Raw genomic sequence first — 27689 nt, 5'->3', positions numbered from 1 at the left:
CCAAATAAATTAAAATTGTTACTCTAGAAAAGATAATGTCTCAAATACATGGAAAGAAAAACAAACAAAAAGTTATTACATTTGTTCTTGTCTTTGGAAGTATATAAATGTATAATGGAAGAAGTGATTTAAATTTTTTTTGGCATACCAATGTTTTGATACTTCCTTTTGTTGTACTTATATAGTGTGTGAATAGTGTGTGTATATTTATATATGGTAGATATGCCATATTATAATTTTATTACACTTCTTAACCCAAACAGCCAATATTTGAGATCTTGTGAGGTGTTTCCATTTGGAAGATAAATTGATAGGTATTTATTTTATGCAATCTTGTTTATTCACAAAGAATGTACACAAAGTCATTTTTCCTTTAATGTAGTAGGAATAAAACAGAAGACAGTTTCTTTGGTCACAGATCCATGCATATTTCCAATCAGAACTCTACCCAAGAGCTCTTTCTCTTAATTTTTCTCAGGATAATGCTACAAGTGCTTCTTTGATGTCTCTGGGGCTTCCTTGCTGCCTTCTCAGTTTGCTTCCATTGCTTCTCTCATACTCAAACACTACCTATCCCGCTGCATTTGTCTTCAGCCCCGTAACCTTGTGCGGCCGGGGCTCGACCCTCCCTGAGGGTGGAGGGGAGCCACACCAGCCTGCTACACGTAGTCGGGTCCTGCCCTATTCTTCAGGGCTGAGTGACACTGCACAGTCGCTTGGGAGCTCCGGCCTTCTGCTGCAAGGCGGAGCACCGACACACCGAGTTAGTGAGGGCTCAGACCCTCCGCTGCAAGGCGGAGCACCGACACACCGAGTTAGCGAGGGCTCAGACCCTCCGCTGCAAGGCGGAGCAATAATACAAGTCAGTTAGGAGCTCAGGCCCTCTGCTGCAGGGCTGAGCAACAATACAAGTCAGTTAGGAGCTCAGGCCCTTTGTCTCAGGGCTGAGCAAACACAAAGTTCAGGGGAGCTCAGGCCCTCTAATGCAGGGCTGAGCCACAATACAAGTCAGTTAGGAGCTCAAGCCCTCTGCTGCAGGGCTGAGCAGTAACACAGTTTAAAGGGGCCCAGCCCTCGGTTCAGGTGGGGCACCAAACACAGACTAATCTGAGCTGCCTCCTCAGGCCGGGGGGGGGGGGGGGGAACGCAGGCCTTGAGAGGGTGGCAGGGGGAACGCAGGCCCTCCCACTCCACTGCGTTCCAGCCCGGGGCCCTAGTAGCAGCTATCACCGCTAACGGTCAGTGGGGTTCCTGACCACAACACACTGACATCAGTTCAGGTACGTCTGCAGCCTGACTGGGGTCAGCTGCCCCCGGGCTACTTTCAGTTTCCCCCTCCAGGCCTACCTGGTCCATGGTGCCAGCTCCCGGGAAGTCCAGTAGCATGGGCTCCTCCTAGCCGGGGCTGGGCGGTAGGTCCAGCAGCTCTTCCGGGCAGTCCAGCCAGGCTTGCTCCAGGGGTTCCTCAGGGTAACAGCAGGGACCGGCCGACTCCGGCAGCTCCTCCTCGTAGCGGGCGCGGGGAAGCTCCGGGGGTTCCTCCCAGTAATGGGGTCGGGGAAGCTCCAGTGGCTCCTCTCAGTAACGGGTGTGGCAAAGCTCCAGCCAGTCAGGGCAACTGCCCTGGGCCCCAGTGGCTTCCCACTCACAAGCTCCCTCTAGCAGATCTGCTCCCGACGGCAGCTGGGCTCCAACTGAGCTCTGATGGCTGGCTTTTATACTTCCGGGTTGCCGCCTGACCCTTTGAGGGGTGGGCTCACTGCTCTGTAGCCCTGCCCCTTAGGTGTCCGGCAGTGCTCGATCCTCCCTGAGGGGGAGGGAGCCACACCGCCTTGCTACAAGCCCCTATTTAAATTCTTCTATCCACATAGCTCAAATTACTAACCATTCTGGCATCTGACCTGTGTTTTGGGTGGTGGTTTCTATTGTTTCAGCTATTTATTCCATAAAGGAGCTTAATTGCTCATTTTTACCTTCCTCTGAATAGAAGACAACAAGTTATGTCTGCCAGCTTCGATGAGATTTCACCCAACCCCCCAGCATAACATTATATTTCTGGTTGTAGAATCCTCTACTCTCTCCCCTATTAGTCTTGTGAAACATATATAACAATCTTGAACTGGGAAAAAAGAACATGACTCTCAGCCCACACTAAAATGTTAAATCAGAAAGTTCCATCATGCAGTGATTTTTTAAATAAACATATATATTTGAGGACTAGGCAGCTTCTGGCTTGAACTTGCTGTCTAAGAAAGTTAAATCCATAATGTTTTGAACTCTTGATTTAGGCTTTTTAAATGGAAATGCCAGTTAAAAGTGTGTAACTATAGTGTGTACACATTTGTCTCTTAAATTTTACAACAGAAAGAAAGAAAGGTGGATTGGGAAGCAGAAAGAGAGTAGGATAAAACATGGCAATAAAATCAAGAAATTGTTCCTTTTTTAAATTATATATATAGACCCCCAAACTGTGAATACAAAACTATAAATCATCTTTAAATTTCAGTCACATTAACTAACTACACAAGTTTTGATTGCATGAGCTGTGGTGTCACCACATCCATTCAGTGTAATTCAAATCTTTAACTGTAATAGATGCATTTTCCCTTTCTTGTAATTAATCTCATTCCTTTATCTCTACTTTCTACCTTTTCCCCTTTCTTGTTATGCTATTTCCCGCCACTCCACCTTTGATTGTCTTTCTTTCTCTTTCCTTACATTCCTTTCTTCCTCCATATTTGCATTGCACTTCTGCACTTCAGTGCTGACTCATCATCACCACTTGCAAAAGCCCTGCCTACTCCAGACATCTGACTGATGACTTCCCTGATGGGAGGAGCAAAGCTTTAATGTTGTGGAAGAGCATTGCACTGACAGCAGCGTTCCTATATTTTTAATTGATGAGTGAGAATGTGGAAAGTTATGCAGCAACTTAAGAATCTATTTTACCACATTCTTGGTGTTCCACTGACCATACTGAACCATTGGAAGGAACATTCACTGAACAATGACATCTCCTGAGAAGCTAGAATCTATCAATGTTTCTGCATGAATTATGCATTCAATGTTTGGAAATTCAAAGACCAGAATGGTTTAATAGACTAAACTTTGTTACTAAATTATTTTATTTATAAATTAATGTTGAGGACTCTTTGCAGATGAAAATAATCTAATAAATGCTATATACTTATTAATATTTTTTTATAAAACAAAAACCCAATCTTGATTCATTAAATACATTGATTTCAATACATGCAGAATAAGGATCTAAAGACTTTAATTATTCTGAACTGAAAAAAAACTGTCCTCTCTAACTGATTAATGTCATATTAAATTATTAGAATTAAAGGTAAAATGTCAGGTTAAAATTATATATTTAATTATTTTTATAATATTACTAGCATTTTAAACTATTACATCTGAAAGACTAAAATCCTATGAAGCTTTAAAAATTTTGTCTAAGTTTATTTTTTCACTTTTATGTTCTAATGCAGTAGAACGGGTAGGCAACCTATGGCACACGTGCCAAAGGTGGCACGCGAGCTGCTTTTCAGTGGCATTCACATTGCCCGGGTCCTAGCCAGCAGTCCAGGCTCTGCATTTTAATTTAATTTTAAATGAAGCTTCTTAAACATTTTAAAAACCTTATTTACTTTACTTGCAACATTAGTTATATATTATAGACATAGAAAGAGACCTCCTAAAAACTTTAAAATGTATTACTGGCATGCAAAACCTTATATCAGAGTGAATAAATGAAGACTCAGCACACCACTTCTGAAAGGTTGCCGACGCCAGCACTAGAATAATATTTTTATGTCTTGGTTGTAAAAACTTCAGTAAATGTTTATTTTTTTAAAAACGTTTCCATCACAACTTTAATAAATAACAGAAACACTTCAGTTGTTATTAATTTTGTAAAAGCTTGTTTTTACAGAATTTAAATTCTGGGTCAAATTTGTCCTACCAGTAAAACATTGGGTCCACTTCAATACTCCATATTGAGGTAAAAACAAAATAAAATACAATACAAGACTCCCACTGACTTTGACTTCATTGTGTGATTTTTTGTTATTTTTTATTTTTTGGCAAAATGAATATGGAATCATGCTCCTAATGGACACAACTGAAAAGTATTTGAAGGTATTTCATTGTTCTGAGGCCGCAGAACTTACATCTTTGCTGCAGTACTGTGCTCTAGAGCAGTGGTTCTCAAACTAGGGTTGCCGCTTGTTCAGGGAAAGCTGCTGGCGGGCTGGGCCAGTTTGTTTACCTGTCGGGTCCGCAAGTTCGGCCGATCGCAGCTCCCACTGTCCATGGTTCGCCACTCCAGGCCAATGGAGGCTACAGGAAGGGGCACGGGCCTAGTGGGAGCTGTGATCGGCCGAACCTGCAGATGCGGCAGGTAAACAAACTGGCCTGGCTTGTCGGGCTTTCCCTGAACAAGCAGCAGCCCTAGTTTGAGAACAACTGCTCTAGAGTATGACCTTTCATTACAAAAAAAAAAAAAAACACTCCTAGTTCCTATGTTTGTGGTTATAACCTGAAAAATAGGAAATAAGTGTAAAGTGATGCCATGTCCTCTTATCAGTGTCAGCAGAGTCCTGAAACAATGGCTCTGATAGATGTGATTTGTTCCAATCATCTCAGCTGGGGCCATGTGAATTCCACAATTCTGTGGCTTTGTAATTTGGCATTTTCTCAGGTTGTCATTAATTTTTTGCAGTTTTGTCACTGAATTCACTATTTTTCCAGTCCCCTGACATTTTATTTTATCTTTTCTCTATTCTGCCTGAAGCAGTTTTCCCTTCACACAGAAGTGAACTGAGTTACAACACATGTCCTTGCTCTGTTCCATGTAGCCAGGCAGCTGGGTGTCAGAGAGTCAAAGCTGGAGTTCAACTTGCAGCCAACAACCAGGGGAAGAACTCGGTGTAGGTCTGTGAGCTAGGCAGCCTGGAGAACAGTGTAGCAACCGAGGGAGATAAATTGCTAAAGCCACCTTCAATCCCCCCTCATTCCCTGGCACAAATGGGGGACGTAGGCTCTGAGCTGTGTTGCCTGGACAGTACCATGCAATCCAAGGTGGAGCCAACCACCTGTAGAACATAGTGGAGAAAAATCATGATTTGATAGAGTTTAAAACCAGAAGGGACCCATTAGTTCATCTAGTCTGCTGCATGTACACCACAGTTTCTGGTTTTGATTTGAAGACATCAGGAGATGGAGAATCCACTACTTTCTTTGTCAGTTTGTTCCAGTGGTTAATCACACTCTCTGTTAAAAATTTGTTCCTAACTTCTAATTCAAATCTGTCTGGCTTCAGCTTCCAATGGCAGATTCTTGTTGTACTTTTCTCCACCAGATTAAAGAGCCCTTTAGTACACAATATTTTCTCCCTGTGAAGGCACTTACACACTGTAATCAAGTCCTGTATCTTCTTTTTGATAAGCTAAACAGACTAAGTGCTCTAATTATCTCACTGCAAAGGATTTTCTCCAGCCCTGGAATGATTTCTGCAGCTCTTTTCTACACCCACCTCTCCAGTGTTTCAACATTCTTTTAAAAATGTGGACCGCAGAACTGTATGCAATGTTCCAGTAACAGACTCATCAATGATGTACACATCACCACCTTACTCCTACTCACCACTCCCATTTATACAACCAAGGATCCCATTAGCCCTTCTTGCACACTGTCACACTCAGGTTCAGTTGCTTGTCCACTATGACCCCTAAATTGTTTTCAGAGTACCGGTAATTCCTTTCCAGGATACAGTGCCCCATTCTGTACATATGGCTTGTATTTCTTGATCCTAGATGTATAACTTTGCACTGGGCTTTATTAACACATTTTGTTTGAGTGCCCCCAAGTTATTCAGTAATCCAGATGGCTCTGTACAACTGCCTTGTCCTCATCATTATTTACTACTCTGCGGGTCATCCACAAGTTTTATTTATATTTACTTCCAGATCATTGATGAAAATGTTGAATAGCATCAGGCCTAGTACGGATCCTTGTAGAACCTAACTAGGAACCCCTTCCCCTTTGATGATAATTTCCCACTGATAACTGTTTGAGATCTTGAGGTCAGACAGTTCTTAATCTATTTAACATGTGCTCTATTGATAGTGTATAGTGCTCTTTTTTTAATGAGAATGTTGTGCAGTACTAAGTCAAAAGTCTATTACATCTACACAATTACCTTTATCAATTAACTTTATAATCAAATTAAAGAATGAAATCACAATTGTTTGACAAGACCTACTTTTAATAAATTAATGATGACACTGACTGGCATTAATTGTATTGCTATCCTCCAATTCTTTATCAAATTAATCCTGTATCAGCTTTTGCCTTAGTTTGTGTGGGGTTGATGTCAGGCTAGTCCAGGGGTCAGCAACCTTTCAGAAGTGGTGTGCCGAGTCTTCATTTATTCACTCTAATTTAAGGTTTCGCGTGCCAGTAATACATTTTAACATTTTTAGAAGATCTCTTTCTATAAGTCTATAATATATAACTAAACTATTGTTATATGTAGAGTAAATAAGGCTTTTAAAATGTTTAAGAAACTTCATTTAAAATTAAATTAAAATGCAGAGTCCCCCAGACCAGTGGCCAGGATCCAGGCAGCGTGAGTGCCACTGAAAATCAGCTCGCGTGCCGCCTTCGTCACGCATACCATAGGTTGCCTACCCCTGGGCTAGTCATCCGGGTCTTCTTGTTAACCTTTCTTGAATATTAGCACAGTATTAACACTCTTCCAATCTTGTGGAATTCCCCTTATTAAAAATTAACGTAGGTGGGCCAGCAGTCTGCTCAGCCAATTTTTAAATCTCTTGATGCAAGTTATCTGGGCCTGCTGATTAAAGAATATTTATCCCTAGTACATGTGGTCTAACATCCTCTAAGTTACTAATGGACTGGTGCCCAAACTGGAGGGGGCTCAGCTTCACCTCCGGTTGAAGGCCAATGGGGCAGCAGTAGGGGTGACTCAGTGCTCAGGCTAAAGGGGGGCACACGCACCACCCCGGTGCTGTACAGCATTATTCCATCTGTATGATAAAAAAAACAAAAGAAATATACCTGAAGAAACATACCTCCCCTTAAGTGAGTGTGAGGCTTTGAGATATAAGGAAAGTCTTTCCCTACTCTCCAAATAAAGACTTAGGATATTTGGAGACAGCAGTTCTGACTGAAGGACTTTATATGGGTCCAGATAGTTACATGTCCCCCATTTCTATAATATAGTAGCCCTTCAAGATATTAATTTATCCTCTCAACAGTCCTGTGAAAGAGAAAAAAATATTCTCCACGTTTTACAGCGGAGGAACTAAGACACGGAGAGGTTAAATAACCTAAGGGCAAATGGACGGGGCTGCGGGGGGTTCTGGGTGAGGAAGGCTCCCCCCACGAGGACGGGGTAGGAGGGCACCCCTGGGTGTGGGTCTGCGCGGGGGTGCTCGGTTTGCAAGCGCACAGCTTGGCCCGGCCCTGTGGGGAGGAGGCGGCTGCTCCGGACTACAGCTCCCGTGGTGCCCCGCGGCGGAGCGGAAGGGTCCCGCTGGCCGCGGCGCGGGGGTAGCTGCTCTATCCGGGGCCTTGGCGCTTCTCTTCCTTTCGCGCCGGCTGCCGCTGTGGAGCGGCGGGTCCATGTGCGCATCAAGCGGCGCTGCCCTGCCCTCCGCCTCCCCGCGCGCCGCCCGCCCTGGCCAGGCCATGGACCCCAACACCATCATCGAGGCCCTGCGGGGCACCATGGACCCGGCCCTGCGGGAAGCCGCCGAGAGGCAGCTTAATGAGGTGAGGGCGCAACGGGGCCTGGGCTGGAGCAGGAGCCCGGCCGCCGGCAGGACAGGCGCGGGGCCTGGCCTGGAGGAGGAAGCGGAGCTCAGCTCCCGGGGCCGCAGCGGGGAGGCCTGAGGGGCCTGCAGCGGGGCAGGACTCGGCCGGGGAGTGCTGGCGGGATCCCCGGGGATGGGAAGAGCCCAGCCAGGGTGGGGGTCGCGGAGGCTGGGGAGGGGAGTCTCCGGCCGTCAGCCGGAGTAGCCGGGGGGAAGCGGCGGCGTGGGGGGCCTGCTGGAGAAGCCATGTGGAGGGAGAGGCGGCGGCATGGAGAGGTCTGTGTGCTGGAGGGGCTGGGGAAAGGCCCCGGCAGTGCAATGCCTCGCTTGATGTCGTGCTGCCTTCCTGTTCCGTCAGCATTGTCCTCAGCTACCTGCCAGCCAGCCCCCGACGTGGGTCTCCGCAGCCGCTTGGGCTGAGTGCCCGGGTCAGCTCGCTGCTTGTCCCATTAGGAGCCATGACTCGGACAAGTCCGGGTTCCATGAGCTTCTGTAAAGTGTCGGTCCTGAGTCTGGGGAAAGGAAACCACGCTGAATTGTTTCCTAATTAAAATAATCTTTGATATCACTTTCGGATGTAGTTAATCCGCATAATGTTGAATTGAAGTTTTGGGAGAGGGGGAGGAAGGGGTGTAACAAATTGCCACAAAATGTGTTCAGCTGGTGGCAGAAAGCACCCCATTCTGCAGGCCAAGAAATGCTCAGTTCCTCTAATATCAGCAGCAAATTCTCCCTGTTGTCTTTTCTGAACACCAATAAACAATTTGACAGTGTAGGTTGGTGGTCTTTATGGCTCCAAGGGTCTGCATCTGGTTTGTGGCCATCTATAATGTTTAAAGACATCTCTCTCTAAATTTGAGAACTAGTAAGGAAAATTAAAAGGTGAAACTCCATTGCTTTGTGACTTAAATGCCACCGCTAGCATTGATTTAAAAAAAAAAAAGTTTCAGATACAATTCTAGTAGCTTGAAACTTTTAAATAATATTTAATCAGTTGTTTTTGACCCTCATTCAATAGATGCAGCTTTGTTTTGTATGCAGTTAGTATATAACTTATTTACATAAGTGTAAATTTATATGCTCAATAGCATCATAGAAGATTAGGGTTGAAAGGGGCCTCAGAAGGTCATCTAGTCCAACCCCCCCCTGCTCAAAGCAGGGCCAGTCCCCAGACAGATTTTTACCCCGGTTCCCTGAATGGCCCTCTCAAGGATTGAACTCACAACCCTGGGTTTAGCAGGCCAATGCTCCAACCACTGAGCTATCTCTCTGCTCTTAACACAGTCCAAGAACTTGTGATAATATAGCAGGACACAGATTTCTTTCTCCACAGGTGTCTGGTAGTTGAAGTCCCCTATGACCACCAAGACCTGTGCTTTGGATGATTTTTGTTTATGTAAAAAAAAAGCCTCATCCACCTCTTCTTCCTGGTTTGGTGGTCTATAGTAGACCCCTACCATCACACTTTCTTTTACTCCTTTTATCTTTACCCAGAATCTTTCAACCGGTCTGCCCCTCACATCTGTCTCAACCTCAGCACAAGTGTATACAGGAGTGGCGGCAGGGTTTCTGGCGCCCTAGGCAGAATTCCGGGGGGTGGCATTTTTCTGAAGACAAGGTTCCTGCTCTAGGAGCTTCCACTCTCTATGTCTGATGGAGGATGGGATGCAATGAAAATAGCATGCATTATTTTCATGGCCTGTTTTTTTAAAAAAGTTTGTGACTTGTTTCAGTCCACCTAACTTGCTAACATACTTCCGTGCCAGAGGGATGGAGACTAGGACTTGTAGACCTTTTGGAAGAGTTGCATTTTAAGGGTTGATGTGAAGATAGTGGTATCACAGAGTAGACTTGTTGAGGGACTGGGCTGCCTTCCGTTCTATATACTTGTAGAAAATGTATTTGATGAGTATTAATCCTCAGTTCAGATTTACTCTTTTAATTCATCTTTGAGTATAAGTAATACAGAAAAACACACAAATTGGCTAAAATTAATACAATATTATACACATGTAAATCAACATATATAGTAATTCAGTTCAGATCTACTTGTACTGATATTTGCTGCCGGGTCCAAATTGTTGAACATTCAGGAAACTTTTAGATCCTCTGGTAGTGGGGGACTCCAGGTAACAGACTAATACTATTAATGGAGAAATCATGCTGACCATCAACTAACTGACTTTGTTCACTTTGAAGCATGATGGCCTACCATACCGTATACAAGCGTCTCTGTAAAATCCAAATATCCCAGTTATTTTGAAATCCTCGGTCATTACTGAACCAACATATAAACAGGATCATTGACAACTGAGAGAATTTTCCTAGTTAAATGTCATTATGTTGAGTCCTGATCCTACAAGCACTTACACATGTGCATAAGTTTACTTATATGAATGGTCTCTTTCTTATTTGAATAGTCAATTATGCATCTGTTTGTAGGATTAGGGCCTTAATTTGTAACCTTTACTCAAGTTGATGTTTTCTGCTCTATAATGGACCTCCCTTTCTACTGTAAAGATTAAACTGCTTCTAGCACTTGAATGATACAGTACAAGTAGCCAGCAGCTCACATGATTTTTAGTTTAATAATTCCTCTTGGCTGTCGTATTTCTCTTACTCTGCTTTGGCTGAAATGGTTCTGATGGACTGATATGAGACTTTTTCTTTCTATAGAAAACTTGAGAATTACTCTTCCTCTTTCCTTTTAAGAGGCTACTTCTGATTTTACCTTCTGACAAGGGGAAGCAGTTTTCAGCAGGAGCATAAAGAATGAATTGACAGTCATAATTATTGTGAGAGCCAAATGTTTTTACCAGTGCTCATCCTGGTCTTGATATGCAATATATAAGAAGGTATACATACATAATTGCATAACCGGCAAATACATTATTTGAATATGATGTAACAAACATTTTCTGAGACTTCTTTCTGAAGGAGAGAATGTCATCAGAGTAGGGGACTGAGATGCAAATTTCTGGATTCTTCCACACTTTGCTACTGAATGTTTGACCTTGGACAAATCATTTAATCTCCTCTTGACTTTAATATTACTTACTTCATTGATTTTTATTTTTATTTTATTTTTTTGAGTCAGGGATTGGCTGATTGCAGATCTCAAAGCACTTTACAGAGTTTGAAAGATGTTCTATAAATACAGAGAACTCTGAGGGTTCTAATCTGTTTCTCTTTCTTAGTCAATATTTGTGACACTTCTAGGGGAGATAAACTATTGACTATGATGCCGCCAGTAACCTGTTCCCCTGTCCTCCCCGCCCAGCTCTTCATCTCATTGAGTGCTAACTCTTATCTCAGTATCTTAACAAAGTAGAAACCTAGATCATAGCCAGCTGTCTGAGGTTCAGTATGGGCAAAACCGAGGTAGTGCTTGTTGATAGAGAAGAGAGGAAACGCTTAGAACAACTGGTAGTCTTTTATCACTTCTTCATTAGAGGGCATCTGTCCCAAGTTATCAAGATGTGTGCAACCTGGGTGGGTCCCGATAGACTTATCTTAGCAACCTCCCATCCAGCCAAGAAGCAGAGTAACTACATTCTACAGAGACACTTAGGTTCTACTTGGAACCTTACCCTTCAAGTAAGCATATCAGAAAGGAGGAGGATGTGCTATATTCCCAACTGGGGCAATTTTGTACATTGAATATGGTATATAAAAAGAGCTCAGATACTACAGTGATCAGTACCTCAGAAATTCATATGAAAATAAGGTGGTGTAAGAAAGCAACTATGGGAAGACAGTCGGTTATATGTCCCTACCTTCTCAGAACAGTCACTATTTTGGTAGCTGGTGTTCTCTGGCATGTTCTTCATTGTGATTCCGGAGAATGGTGATGGTTTACTACTTGACTCTGTCTGACATAACATTACAAGCTAATCTTGTTGGGTAAGACACAAGAATAACTCAAATGCAGGTGTTATAATTAAGATGACCCATTCAAATAATAGTCATACAGCCTTTTTGTATGAGAACTTTCAAAAAATTACTGATTGCAATGCTGCATAGCATTACTTCACCCCAGCAACCTTTTGTTTTCCTTAAAACAAAATGAAAAAACAGTTTCCCCAACAAACTCAGATTTTTATTATTCTTTGTCTTGCTCTAGTGAAGCCACTCCTTTCAAAAGTCAGGCATAATCTGACATCTCCTTGGTCTGAAATATAATATGTAGAATACTGTACAATATTGAAGACTGGTCACCAAAGCATACCCTCAACCTGACAAAATAAATCAGTGTAAATCAGTTGAGTAGCATTAATCTCCTGTTTGACACACACGTAAATGCCTTGGTGCTGAAATAATTGTTTAAATAAAATTCTTAAACCGAGACCGGCTAGTGAAAGGTTTGGAGTACAAGGCATAATTTTCACAGACAGCCCTGCCTTTGATCCAAATATCTCCAAATGCTGAACCCAAACATTAATTAAGCTTTTTGGCATTCTAAAGTAGGGTAAGTAGTAGTAGTCCCCATTTTTCAGATGGGTAAACTAATATGGTTTTAAGTGATTTGTCCACCATTGTCGTGCAGCTAATAGTGGTAAAGCCAAGAACAGAGCAAAGGAGTCCTGGCTATGTGCCATTTTAAAATCACTAAATCATGCTTTCTCAAGTGGCTTACTATTATAAGGTGCACTTGCTTCTTAGTAACCATCACATTTCCCCACTACTCAAAAAACATCTTTCTAAAAGGACTTTATCATCTTTGCCTTCCTTCCCTGGTATACATTTCGGTGTACAATTTTTAAGAGGGGAAAAAATCCTAATATTTATACTCTTGTCTAAGATTTTTCTGTACTTAAAACTTATATTAACACAGCTGTGTCAGTCAGGGGTGTGAACAAAACACTTCCCTGGTCATCGTAGCTATGCTAACAAAACTTCCAGTGTAGACAAAGCTATGCTAATAGAAGAGTGCTTCATAGATGTGGTGTTCCTACACCGACTGAGGAAAATATGTATGCTACATCTGCACTAAGGGGCTGTGCTGGTATTGGCTTAGTAGTGTAGATTTAGCCTAAGAGGAGGAATGGGAGAGATTAGCTTGTGAAAAAGAAAGTTTGAAAATACTGTTGCAGGCAGGGTCAACACCTGAAATCCCTTTATGGACAGGAGGGGGCCAGAAGGCTGTCTTCACTCGGGTGTGGGGTCAGGGCATAGTTGTCTTAACCTCAGTTTGCTATTTCAAGTTAACTAATACTAGGTAAAATCCTTGTGAAGACAAGGCATCTTGTAGTTTCCATGTGAGTTATCAGGTGGAGTAAAAGACAATGGAGTTGGCTAACTCTAGTTAAGGCTTTGTCTACACTAGCACTCTTTTAAGGGGTGTGGTAAACAACACCCCTCTGACTGACATAAGTTTCACTGGCAAAAGTGCTGGTGTGGACAGAGCCTCCCCTGCTGACATAGCTAACACTGGTCATTGGGAGTGGTTTAATTATCCCAGCAGGAGAGCAGCTACATGGGAGAACTTACAGCAGTACAGTTGTAGTGGTACAGCTGTGCTGCTGCAAGGTTTGTGGTGTAGACATAGCTTTAGACTGTACTTTTTTTCTTAAAAACAGGCTTCTGTACCTGCAGACTATTCTGATGAGTTAGGGTTGCAATGGTTTGCTTGGCAAGATCTGATGTGAATGTATGCTCTCTTTACAATATGCAGTGTTACTGTAGCTATATCCGTCCTAGGATATTAGAGAAACGAAGTGGGTGAGGTAATATCTTTTATTGGACCATCTTCTCTCACCAACAGAAGTTGGTCCAGTAAAAGATATTACCTCACCTACCTCATGCTTGAATTGGTGTCCCAACACTGCTGCCTAGTAATGTTGCATATCTTACACTTTTTGTATGTAGCAAACAGTAACTTCACAAGAGAGACTAGATGGATACGACCAACTTGTGAAAAGAAGAAATCAGAATGGCTTCAGCATCTTTTTAATGGCCAACTGAATTCTTCACCCTAATGTAATAATGTCTTGCTGTTAAAGACTACCATTTCTGGATTGGTGAAGATAATTTTTTTATTTTATTTTTGTTAATTTTTTAAAAACATCAGTGTTCAGTGATGTTTGTCTTTCTTGGAAAAGGTAAATAAAGAATTCAGTGTTAGAATACTTTGTAAACTATTGTAAAATAGTTTACTTGCTCAGCTAGTGGCAGAGACCATATAGATATGAAATAAACACATTTTTAGTAGTTTATATTTATTTAATTTTGACCTATTATGTAAATTATTCATCTGATGTTTATTAAAATGTGTGCTACCCTGGAAGAATTTGTTTTTTTGTTTACATAACTTGTGGTTCCAGTTTAGCAAAGTATAATAAATATTTTATTTTTAAAAACAGTTCTTTGGTTTGCTGCTTTGACTGTAATAATTTTGGAAAAATACTGTATGCAGTATGGTTTTTATGAAAGCCTAAAATTTTCATGCTCCAAGAGAGAACAAGAAAGTTTTTTACCTGTCTAGCAGAAATGAGATAAAGTTGTTGGGGATTATCATTTAAAATTCAGTTTTTCATAAAATATATTTTGGTATGAACTATATCCATTAAAGTTATATTGATCTTGTGGGAAAATAATCCTTTTCTCTGTACTACTTACCTGTCTGAAGTGATTTTCTTTCTGTCATGTTCATTTCAGACTGAATTTTATAGGGGAGATTATATAGCATGTTACAGTTTTCTGTTTGTAATATAATTGAACGTATGACTGTATCAGGTAGGCAAGCATATATCTAGTGAATCAACTTTCTGAAATGTTCATGAAGCTGTGTAGGCTCTGGAAAACTGATGCTAACAAACAGAGGGGTAACATCTGTGGTCTGATGGAAAACATTCCTCAGCTAGTAAGGCTGAATGGCAAAGATTGCTCAGGGGAAAAGTCCCTGAATTCTTTGGCTCTGAGACAACAAAGTCATATCAGTGACACAGCATATTGGAGTGGGGAAAGAGCAGTAGGTCAGCCTAGCTATTAAGTGCTGTATTACTTGGTAGAAAAGAACGGGCTTTTATTACCAGATATTCTGCTGCAATTAAACATAATTGTAATTCTAACTTCATTAAATTTTGTACATATTAAAATAATGTATGTAAACAAGGAAGATTAGAGCATGATGATACTAATTTGTCTACATTTTGCTGATGCCAGTGACTTAGACTTATTTCTCCTGTTCTCTCTAAAATTTGAGCATTAAGTTGAAACACTTTTGGAAGCCTGCAATCTGTTGTTTTCCATTCCTGTCTTGGGTGATGTTAACTACTTGTGGGATATTTTATACCCATATCTGGTATTTCTGAAGGCTGTGATAAGTGGAAATATATAGAAACAAAATATTCTAAATTCAAACAATTGCCATAAGGGGAAATAAACTTTTGTGCATTCAGGCTATTACTGTTTGAATGTGAAATATTCTGGAAGTCAGATATAATTTATACCTGAACTTCCTCTTGTTATTTTAAGTTCTCATTCCCAACTTACCTCTTATGTTCTCAGATATTCCAGCTCACCCTGGGCATTCAAAACAAAAGAAGTCAATGGCTGTATAAAACAAGTGCTTAAAACAGAGGTTTTATTTTAGCTCTTGTGTCAGTGAACAGGGACCTGGAATGCTGGGACACAGCCATTTGTTAGAATAAAAATATGGTAGGAGCTTAGAGATGGCTGCAACAGGAAAGTCTGTCCAAAAACTTTTATGCTGTGATCACAATGACTACCTCCAATATATGGTTCTTAGTTATAGTATGTAAGGCCACTTGTGTGAAAATTAATGAAGAATTCAGGTGCAACAGATTGATCCATTAGAATTAATGAGTTTGTTTAGTTTTGTTGGTTTGCCTCAGACAATTAGGATATGTCTGCAATTCAAGTTGGAGACATGCTTGTGCTAGCTGTTGTTCAGTTCACATGCTAAAAACAGGAGTGTAGCCTGAACAGTGGGTATGGGCTAGCTACCCCCAAGTACCTGCCTAGAATCTTAGCTGGGCACGTACTTGGGGTAGCTAGCCCCTTGTGCTGCCAGGGCTACATTCTATTTTTTGTGCATTCGCTCAATGAGAGCCTGCCTGAGTATATCTCCTTGAGCTGGGAATCTCACCCCAATGTAGTCAAAACCTGAAGGTGAAATCCAGCCCCTGTTGACATCGCAAATTTCTCATTGACTTTTTGGGCTTGTCTACTCTTACATTCTATAGCACTCTAACTTGCTGGCTCGGAGTTGAAAAATCACCTCCCTGAGCACTTTAAAGCACTAGTGTAAACAGACTCTGAGCACTGGGAGCATCCCCTCGCGGAGATGGATTACCAGGAGCGCTGGGAGAGCTCTCTCCCAGTGCTTGCGCGCGACCATACTTGCAGTTCAAAGTGCTGCTGTGGGAGCGTTCCTGTGACAGCGCTTTTAAGTTTCCAGTGTAGCCATGCCCTTTGTAGTCAATTTCATCAGGCTCAGCTCTTGTTGAAGACAGTGGAAAGACTTCAGTGGGTGTTCAATCAGCATCTTAAATGTTTGAATGTACTTGTTTGAAGGCTGTTTCTTTAATAAAGTAATGGAAAACAAGGGGGAAACTTACTTGACTTCTGAGGCCTAAATTTTCTTCGGACCTACCAAAATGAGTCTGATTAAGGCTTAGCTGCATATGTATTGATGATAAGTATGCAATGATTCTCAACATTTTTCACACTGGAACCTACCTTCAATTTAGTAATATGGGAAAGATTGGGTTATTGTGAAGCACATCTTGAGAGCCCAAATTTGATATAAAATGTAAATATTGATGTGTATCTGTGTGTGAATGTAGTGCTTATTAATTGCATAGATTAGGAGAACAACTTGCGTCTTTCATGCAGAGCCTATCTCACTACTGTGCTACTAGTGCAGCTACTTCAAGAATGAGCCTCTACTCTGCTAAAGGGAATACATTAAATTAAAATTAAGGCCACTTTAGTTATGAATAAGAGTGTCCACACGGGTTTAATTTAGTTTAACTGAATTAAATTCATGCCTTTAGTTAGTTCAGATTAATTTGTGGAATGTTGTCCCTATCCCCTGATAGCCACCTTATCACTTTCAGAGACTGTGATGATTCTCGGGGTACCCAGGACTTTGGGTGCCCAGGACTTGTTACCCTCTGCCTCCAGACTAATTCTGAAGAACATTACAAATGATTTCAGATTTCTGTGTTTTTTTGTTTTTTGTATTGGTGTATCCATAGCAAGTGACTTGGGTAACTCAAGTCACCTTTTACATAGATGGCATCATCTTGTGCATAGGCTAGCTTTTAAATAAAAAAAATATTCTCACTGAACTCCCAGTTAACAAAATCCTTAATCATATGCCCAACTTTAAGTAGTCCATTGACTTTAAAGTTAGTCGTGTGCTGCATTACCTTGCTGAATTGCTGCCTAATGCATGAGTCCCTGCAATTGAAACATATTACAAGAAAAGTACTTCAATTCCATCCATTTCCACAAGTACAGTGACTAGAGAAATCTTAAACAGGTGTAGAAATTCATGTAATCAGATGATTAAACAAAACACAACCTTTTTGGAATATAAACCAATATGCTTCATTTGATGACAAGCTCCACATCTTTAGGACACTGAGCTATGGAGAGGTAGAGGGCCATAGACCCTTAAACTCTGCAGTGTCTGTTATTCCCAATTACTTGTTCCTGTCTTGTCTTTTCTCTGCTCCTGTATCTTGAACCCCTGGAATCTGTAGGAATAATGATTCCAGTGCACTTTTCTTAAAAAGAAAAAGAAAAAATGGACACTTGAGCTGTATGTAGTAGAGGCATTCTTTCTGTAGACTTCCACAATCTGATGCATATCGCATGTAGATTTTGTGAACCAGTGCTTAGAATGTGCTTGCATAAATGTTTATTTTTTAAAATCTCCAACAAAGAACCTTGTTAACTTCCAGTTTTCTTCTTACTATTGTTTAAAATGAAGATGTTTAAAGTTAAAAATAAATAAATAAAAAAATCAGAACTCAAACTATTAAAAACTTATGGAATTGACTAGGAATTCAAGTTGCATGAATATTCAAATATAGAACAGGTGTAAATGAATTTGTATCTAGAGCATTTAGAAGATGTTTCTTTATGAAACTTGGCTGGAGAGAATACCACAACTGGATAAACCAATCTGTTGATGTTGTAAATGCTTATAAGAAGTGTTCATGCTGTTACTGATTATTTGATCAAAGAACAAAGAATAGTTGGTCCTGATAAGTCTGTTTTTCTTGATGGCTTGTTTATTCTGTAGAGGAGCTGGAATATATTGATAAATATGATAAAATTTATCATTGCCTCGTGTTACAATACAATATAAATTCTTACATTTTGTAATGTCCTAGGTCAGGAGTTGGCAACCTTTCAAAAGCGGTGTGCTGAATCTTCATTTATTCACTCTAATTTAAGGTTTCACATGCCAGTAATAAATTTTAACGTTTTTAGAAAGTCTTTCTATAAGTCTATAGTATATAACTAAACTATTGTTGTATGTAAAATAAATAAGGTTTTTAAAATGTTTAAGAAGCTTCATTTAAAATAAAATTAAAATTTAGAGTCCCCTGGACTGGTGGCCAGGACCCGGGTAGTGTGAGTGCCACTGAAAATCAGCTTATGTGCCGCGTTTGGCATCCGTGCCATAGGTTGCCTACCCCTGTCCTACATAATGACCTTTTTAATGATCTTGAAGATGTTCATATTTTGTTTGCTTCATATAGGACGTAGCAAAATGCATAATGTGTAGATAACAAACATTTTCCTAAAAAATGTAGGTGTTATGTTGCTCGTTCCCAGGTGCACATCATCGATACTTGGGTACTGAAAAGCAGGTAAAGCCACTATATTGACTTACGTTGTGCAAAGACAAGCAAGAAAGCAACATTTCACAAGCGGATAAAGGACAAAATCAAGGAAGAAATGTTTTCAAGTTGTAACAGGGTATTATAAACAAAGCCTTATATATTGTGTAGGTTTAAGTCAAGGTCACTTTGTCTCAGGGAATTTTCTTCTTTTAGTCTTTTCCAGTTTTTCGTGCTGGGGTTAGGGGCATATAGATTGCTGTCATATTTTTAAACTAGACTAATAATATTGAGAATGCATACAACATTTTCTTGTAGGTAAAGTTAATCAGTGTAGTGAAGAAAACTATTCGCTGGAGGAGACTTATTGTGCGTATCCTGCCAATTTTTTTACATTGCTGATGTTACTCTGTTTAGGTTTCCATGCAGAAGCCAAGGTTCTGTAAGTTTGCCATTGTGCAGTGTACTCTGATGTTGAGAATACAATTCGTTTGTTACAGAAGGCCATATTTATTGATAGTGAGGTAAAAGGGAATCACCAGTCAGTTGTGGTAAGAGAATGTAGTGCTTAATCTGAGCAGTTTGCAACTCTATTATTAGTCTATCATGAATTCATGCCTTGATGAATCAATCATTCATGTCTCAATGTAAAGGGAAATCTTTTGACATCGAGTGCCCAGTGTCAGCATTGCTTAAGAAGATAAAACTTTGGACTTGTTGGAAAAATTGTTCCATGAATTTTAACAGCAAAGTGGACTTTGCCCAACTGCACTTACATGCAATAAGACAAGAAAATTGCCTTCATTTCTCCTTGTGTGTATCTTAAATTATATTAATCATCTCCTTTACTTAGGAAAGAGCTAACTTATCAGTTTCCTTTTTTCTGAGAGCAATTATAGCTCACATAGTCTGATATTAATAGACTAAAGTCTTATTGTTCTCTATTTGAGTTGTAGATGTTCACACACTTTATCTAAACATTTAGGATATCATGTTTTAAAACATTTTTAATGGAGGGTGATTTTATATAATGTTAGATAATCAAATCTTTCTTTACACATGGCAGCAAATTAGGTTAAATATAAGTCTATAAACAGAGGCTCTGTCTAAATATGAACACATCTTTAAAAATATGTTTTAGTCTGGTTCAAATTTGTGTGTACTCATAGCCTCAGATCACAGTAGCAGATCAATGAATGATGAATGTTGGACGAAATCTGATAATACTATGATGTTAGAAAATATGTACAGCCTGGCATCTCCAAATGCTAAAAAGATCAAATAATGACTTACCACCACCACTCCATGTGGTCTTAATTCAGAATGCCAAGTTATTTAATTATACAGTGTAGTTATAGCTGTGTTGTCATGCTGTAATATATTTGTCCTACACGGGATAATTTGTTCTGTGGTAAAGACATCTGATTACAGAAATCTGTTTCAGACATGAGGGGCGGGGAATGTAGTCTTCAGTAAAGAATAAGAATTTCCCCCCCACCATGTGATCTTTTGAATACATCAGACTCAAGGGGTTTGAAAGCTTTCATTTGTCATTTAATATTGCAACATAGTTTGAATTGCTGATGTTATGATGTTTGCATCACATGGTACTCAGACAGTTTTGAAAGTGTATTTACTTGGAGTATCTGGAAGCTTCAAAGTTTTATTTGTAAGACATGATTGGTTTCCAATATTATTTTTTGACATCTGACTTATTTGGTTTTGTCTTCTGCTTTGCAGGCTCACAAGTCAGTGAACTTCGTTTCAACTCTGCTTCAAATCACTATGTCAGAGCAACTGGATTTACCAGTGAGACAGGCAGGCAAGTTTTCTTTTTCTTTATACTCAGAATGTTTACACACTGTATACACATTACATACAAAAAAATGAAAATGACATTAAGGTTGCAAAGCAAGCGTTCAAAAGCTAGAAAGTGCCAGAATTAAGATTGCCTGTATAGTAAATGAGACTTGTAATCATATGTTGAATGATGAGGATAAAAAGAAATATTGAATAAGCTACCAGTTTAGTGAGCACAGTCCATTCTGTGCAGTGAATGAGTGTCCTATGGAAAAAATAATCTTAATTTATTATGCAATTCAGTATAATTGTGTACTGTCGTGCATATACGTACATGGAGGCCAAATTAAGATGACAAGCATAACCATAACTTTTTAGTTTTTCTGAATTTTTGAATGCTTGCCTTTGTAATAGTAACATTCTTCTAATGAAGTGTTTGGAAGTAATTTCTAAGTTTATTTTGTTTTTTAGCAGACTAAAATACAAAACAATGCACAGAAATTCCATCATATGGAACTATATTGACCTCCTCATGGTCCCTCAGCAGGGCTGGAACTTTTTACTCGTGGGGGAATTTTGTGTCAAAAAATTAAAAATTCTGCACACATTATTTTCAAATTCTGCATATTTTATTTGTCAAAATAACACAATATAATCACCCCAGTTTCAATTATTTTGGTCATTTCTTTCAAAATACCTGTCAGCAAGTATGTCTATAATCAAGACAACAAAAAAAGATTGTTCCAGGAGTAGAGAGTTAAAGAAACCCCTACAACAATCCAGTTCCTGTTTCTCTGTTATGCTTTTGTTGGGCACCTCGGTCTGGATGTGTCACATGTGCCATCTGGGCACATCTTGCAGGGAAAACTATGCCTCGCCGGTCTTTTAGTAGTTTTTTTGTCTCTTGCCCTGCTCCCATAGGGTTACCATATTTCAAATTCCCAAATGCCAGGCTCAGGGAGGAGGGGGGATTGTATACTGGGATGGGTATTTGGGGGTGCTGGAGGGGCTGCATGGTGCCCCTGGCCCAGACACCCTCACCCCCAGAGCCCAGCTGCAGGCTCTGCTCAGCTTTGGTTACTGTCCTGCTGGGTAGCGATGACCTGTACCTGCTGATATTGGGTGTAGGGGGACACAATTTGAAGATTCAGCTGCCCCTGGAACAGCTCGAGTTACACTCTCATCCCGGGCCCGGCAGGTCCCTATTTCTGCTTACTCTGTCTGTTCTCACAGAAAGCAGCGCCCCCTCCCAGCAGACCCCGGGTATTGCTCGTCTCTTCTGAGGCTACGTCCAGACTACTCGCCGTATCGGCGGGTTAAAATCGATTGCTCGGGGATCGATATATCGCATCTCATCTAGACGCGATATATCGATCCCCGAGCGCGCTTATATCGATTCCAGAACTCCATCAACCCCAACGGAGTTCCGGAATCGACAGGGAGAGCCGCAAACATTGATCCCGCGCGGTGTGGACGGGTGAGTAATCCGATCTTAGATATTCGACTTCAGCTACGTTATTCACGTAGCTGAAGTTGCGTATCTAAGATCGATTTCCCCCCCGTAGTGTGGACCAGCCCTCATAGAGCGCAGCTGTTGTACAGGAAGGGAGCCCAGCTGCACCATGTGACTAAGCAGGGCCAGCAAACTTGGAAACCAAAGCCCTCCAGCACAGGTGCACTGTGAGCTAGGGAGCCGGGCTCTGCTTGGTCCAGCAGCTCTGCAGCACCATTTCTGCAGGAAAAAAAAAAAGAAATTCTGTGCAGAACATTAAATCTGTGCAAGTTCTGCATTGCGCAGTGGCGCAGCATTTCCCAAGGAGTAACCTTTATATCCTTGCACCAAACCTCTACCGTGTGAGCTAATGAAGTAATTGGTAGCAGTATGTGGACCAGCCACTAGAGGTGGGTGAGACAGACACACTTTGCCAATGGATTTCTGCTAGATAGCAAGGGAAGATTGAGACTCTCGAATTTTGCATTGAATTCCAGATTTTGTAGGGGCTTGTACTCTAAAGCAGGAGTTCTCTTAACAGGTTTTTTTGTGGCCTCTCTGGCTGGTGGCTGAACTGACATTTTTTCCCTAAAGTACTTGATTAAGTTTAGGGAAAAAAATAAATAGCACATATACACATCCACATCATTGTAATTTATTTATTGCTGATACAAATACCACTTCACAGTAATATTTTTATTACTGAATGTAGGTTAATATCAATCACTTTTCACAGGACACTATCTGGAAGGCTGTGAGAAGTGATACTTGCATATTTGTTAATATCACTTTTCTCAGTAAGTCCCAGGACAAGTTAAGTCCTGGATTGGGGGGAGGGGGTTTGGAGGCAGAGGCAGTGGGAGATGTGGTGAGATAAACATGGGCCGTGGGGGCAGCAGGGGAGGGTGGGTGGTGAGCCCCGCAGCTATGCGGCTGGAGTCGGGGGTTGGTGCCTACTGCTGTGCTGCATGGGGTCAGTGCCTGCGGCTAGAGCCTGGAGCTGGGGGCAGGAGCTGCATGCTGGGGCAGGGAGTTGGAGCCCAGAGCCACAATGCGGCCGGAGCCCACAGCTGCGTGACCAAATGCAGGGGTCAGTGCTTGCCGCCACAAGGCCGAAGCCAGCACCTGCTACTGTGCGCCTGGGGATCGGGGCATGGCCGGGGATTGGCGCCTGCTGCCACGCAGCCAGGCCTGAGGATCAGTGCCTGGAGCCAGCACCCACTTCCGTGTGGCTGGGATTACAGGTCAGCACCTGGGGTCAGCAGCCAGGACTGAGGGTCAGAGCACGTGGCCAGGGTTTGCTGCCAGGGTATTATTACATGGGAAGAACTTAGAATTTCAGAATCAAAAGGCTACAAGCTTTGACGTATATTAAAAGATTTTGAAAATGAAAAGATAGATGAAGTGTTACTGCTTTTTAAAGAGAATATTACAATCTCATAGTAAACCAAGGAAAAGTTAAGCAAACTGTGGAGGTTCTTGGGTCTTGTGAACTTATTTTTACATTATGTCATATCTGACTGTGATGGAAATAATTATCCCACCATCCTTTTCTGTTTCTTTGGGAATGGCTCGTATCCTGTTTGCAGTAAGTCGTATAACTTCCGGTTACAGAAAATAAGGAAAAGGACAGCAGAAATAATCTGAACTAAAACTTATACTGGCAGATTCTTGTGCCCATACGGATCAGCTGGCAGGATCAGGAACTACATCATTATCACATTCAAAATAACAGGTTTACAAGGCATGCTCTCTCTGAATCCTTTCTGATACTGGTGCTAGACACCATACAAACCATATAAACATTTACTTGAAAACCAACGGAGAACTTGTGGTACATTATACCATACATTATACAAGTGTAGTCAGAATTCAGTTAATATTAATTTTGCTGTAACTATTTGTAAATCTGGACTTTCTTTTTCACTTGTAAAGAAAAGAGATTCATAAAGCATAGTAATCTGTATTCTGCCACATAAGTAGTTTGAATTTTTGTCAATTAGCGGAAACATGCATCTATGTCAGCAGTCTAATGTGACTCTCTATAGCAGATAACCTATAATCTTTGTACAGAGAAACTTAATTTGCTTTCAGGATTCACTTGAATGTAAAGCAGACCATGTAGCCCAAATATAGTCACATTATAGAACAAAATCAGACTTTTGAAATACAAGCAATATTTGACTCTAGAGATTTAATGCTGACTAGCCTTGTTTTTAAATAAAAAATAAAAAAAAATCTCAAAATACATACAAAGGAAGCTTCTTCAGAGATGTGTTTTAATAAAAAATTACTACAACTCTTCATAACAAGTGGAAATATGGCTTTCAATACTCTTATTTTCAAAAACATTGTCTGAAAAGATGATAAAGTGTTGGTAGTAGCAGACTTAAGAAATATTACAGATGCCATACTTGATAACCGAAGAAGAGGAAATTTTTGTTCCATGTAGAAAATTGGGAGATTAGTGGCTAGTGAGTGCAGATATTGTGGCCCTCTGATATGTTAAATGTTGTCCATTCAGTCAGAGTTCATTTATGGAGTGCATTTTCTAAATGTAAAAATACACATCTGCGTAATCACTGACTTTTGTATTGATACCAAGTGATGTCTTGCTGTTATCTGATAGGTGTTATCTACTTGAAGAATATGATAACTCAGTATTGGCCTGATCGTGAAACTGCACCAGGGGATATTCCACCTTATTCCATCCCAGAAGAAGATAGACATTGTATTCGTGAAAATATTGTAGAAGCCATTATTCATTCTCCTGAACTAATTAGGTATACAGTTTTAATTTGCTTATAATGTAGTCATAGTTTTGATACTGTTCTTTTAAAATTAATACCACTTGCATCCTACATTTCATTGTGTCTTGGATTGTAACACAGATTTCAGAAAAGGGCAACAAAAATGATTAGTGGTATGGAACGGCTTCTGTATGAGGAGAGATTAAGAAAACAGACTTTTTAGCTTGGAAAATAGACGGCTAAGGGGAAATATGATTGAGGTCTATAAAATCATCACTAATGTAGAGAAAGTAGATAAAGAAGGGTTGTTTACTACTTCTCATAACACAAGAACTAGGGGTCATCAAATGAAATTAATAGGCAGTAGGTTTAAAACAAATAAAAGGAAGTATTTCTTCACACAATGCACAGTCAACCTGTGGATTGCCAGAGGATGCTGTGAAGGCCAAGACCATAACAGGGTTCAGAAAAGAACTAGATAAATTCATGGAGGATAGCCAGGATGGGCAGGAATGGTGTCCCTAGCCTCTGTTTGCCGGAAGCTGGGAGTAAGCGACAGGGGATGGATCACTTGATGATTACCTGTTCTGTTCATTCCCTGTGGGGCACCTGGCACTGGTCACTGTCAGAAGGCAGGATACTGGGCTAGATCAAGGGTTCTCAGACTAGAGGTCAGGACCCCTCAGGGGGTCATGAGGTTATTACATGGAGGGTTTGCGAGCTGTCAGCCTTCACCCCAAACCCTTCTTTGCCTCCAGCATTTATAATCATGTTAAATATATTAAAAAGTGTTTTTAATGTATATGGGTGGGTCGCGCTCAGAGGCTTGCTGTGTGAAAGGGGTCACCAGTACAAAAGTCTAAAAACCTCTGGGATAGATGGACCTTTGGTCTGACCCAGTAGGGCCATTCTGATGTTCTTATATATTGGAGAGCATAGAATTAATGCAGTAAAAGAAAATGGCTTTTCATTCTTCATTTGTACATTGTACAACATGTAAGTGATTTATTGGTGTAACATCTTTTGTACTTGGAGAGGAATGGATTCCTAGATTATAATAAACCTTTTACAAAATGTCAAAAGATAGTAAATGCCAAGCAGAAGGGAAGTAGATCAGATTAGACTCCTCTGTGTGTAAACAAGACTTCTGAATGCATGTTGAGTTTTATCTGTTCAGCCAAAAATGAGCTATTTCATCATCACAAAAAAAAAACCTCTTGAAATAATGAAGGTAGTTATTTGTTTAACCATGTGTGTGTTCGACTTCCAGAGTACAGCTTACTACTTGCATTCACCATATTATCAAGCATGATTACCCCAACCGCTGGACTGCAGTTGTGGAGAAAATTGGTTTTTATCTTCAGTCTGATAACAGTGCTTGCTGGCTTGGAATTCTCCTTTGTCTTTATCAACTCGTGAAAAACTATGAGTGAGTTTTCCCCAATCAAAAAATATAGAAAGTCTATCCATTTGTAGCAATATATTTTTTTTTGTGTGTGTGTATAATATATAATATTGCTGAATATGAGCTGGAGGTTAATGAATAAAATATTGAATTGCATATTGCACTGAACACTGATATTGGAGGTAATTAATATAAACCTCTGAATTCAATAACAAGTCTTGATGATATTTCACCATCTGGAGATAGTAGTAGCTCATGTTGTCTTTCCTAACTATTTCCATAAACACAGAACACAACAATTTTTCTTCATATTAAAACATTGAGATTTGAGATCAGAACACTATGGTTTCTTTAAAGCAGTCACTTTGAGAGTTGAAGATGGGCCTGGTAGCGCAAGTCTCTTAGTGATAGGGGAAAGTGTGTCCAGGGGACAAAAGCATGGCTTTGTCAAAAACAGGGTGAGAAATAACATTTATTAGACATCGAGACGATTTAGACATCTAGACGATTTGTAATCTAGATATTGTGTTACATGTAAAAAAATACATAAAGGTTGCAAAGTCGAAAAATTCAGAAGTTATTAAATGTCAGAATTAAGGTTGTCTGTGCTATCTTAGTTTGGGCCCCTTTTGCATATGCATTGTTCATCCTCTCATAGGAAGTCTGTAGCTGTAGTAGAGCCACAGATTAAATCCTCTTCTCTAGCCCCTAATCTAGTGCCTTAAATGCTTAATTTGTTTGTGAACATCTGATGTTTGGCTATAAACCAGGTACATCTAAGTGTAAATTCAGTCCATGCAATTACATGTGTTAACTTTGAAAATCTGTCCCTCACTATATGGTGTAATGACTTAAGGCATGTTGTTGCAGCCTGTGGGTCAATCAGCTTTAACTTAATCTAAAAATATTAACAAAGTTTAGACCTGTTTAAGAGCTGAATTGACTTTTCAGATGGAAAGTGAATCGCTTAGGCCCTTCAGCATTGTTGCTTCAAACCCAGCCAGTATTTCAGCTGGCAGGCCTTTACATAGGTCAGATTTATTTTATCTCATCTTTCCTGTTCTGTTGTTACCATATTCTTTATCATTGTGTTCAAGCAAGTTGGTAGTGGACTTTTCTTGAGGAACATTTTTACGTTCTCCATTTTTTCTTTAACTTAATCAGAAACATAAAGCTTATCTGTAGGACCCATATTTATGATTTTTGGGTTGGACTCTTGCTGTTTAACTTATTATACAATTTTTATAAGACATATATTTAATATGAGATTATGTAGGTGTTGTTTAAGTAAAGCTGTGAATTCTGAAGTATTGTAGTGTAAAACTTTATTCTTAAATCCTTAGTTTAGAACAACACTGGTAGTATCAGATAATACTCTAATCTGACAATTGTTCAGTTAATAGGATCTTTTCTTTATTATAACTAGAACTGGGTGAAAAATGGTAATAGCATTTTGTGGATGTAGAAGGTGAACAAACTCCAACCGTGTTGCCTAATGTTGAGGTGGGAATATGGCAGGTCATCTCCCCATTGCAAATACGGTCCTGTCTTTCAGCAGCTTCTCCCACTCCCTGA

The 27689-nt window shown here is 40.4% G+C and overlaps 1 protein-coding gene across 1 annotated transcript in view; it reads left to right on the top strand.

The window, feature by feature from the left end:
- The first annotated feature begins 7636 nt into the window (after positions 1-7636).
- Positions 7637-27689, top strand: part of IPO7 (importin 7) — a 50409-nt gene continuing 30356 nt past the window's right edge. The window contains exons 1-4 of the mRNA XM_030560400.1: positions 7637-7803; positions 20408-20489; positions 24589-24742; positions 25980-26138. Of these exons, the coding sequence (XP_030416260.1) occupies positions 7654-7803; positions 20408-20489; positions 24589-24742; positions 25980-26138 (545 nt within the window). The 5' untranslated portion in view covers positions 7637-7653. The remainder of the gene's footprint in view (positions 7804-20407; positions 20490-24588; positions 24743-25979; positions 26139-27689) is intronic.

This window comes from Gopherus evgoodei, chromosome 4 (assembly GCF_007399415.2).
Source record: "Gopherus evgoodei ecotype Sinaloan lineage chromosome 4, rGopEvg1_v1.p, whole genome shotgun sequence".
Classification (NCBI taxonomy): Eukaryota; Metazoa; Chordata; order Testudines; family Testudinidae; genus Gopherus; species Gopherus evgoodei.
The sequence above is the reverse complement of the archived record's forward strand: the minus strand, read 5'-3'. Positions and strand labels throughout refer to the sequence as shown.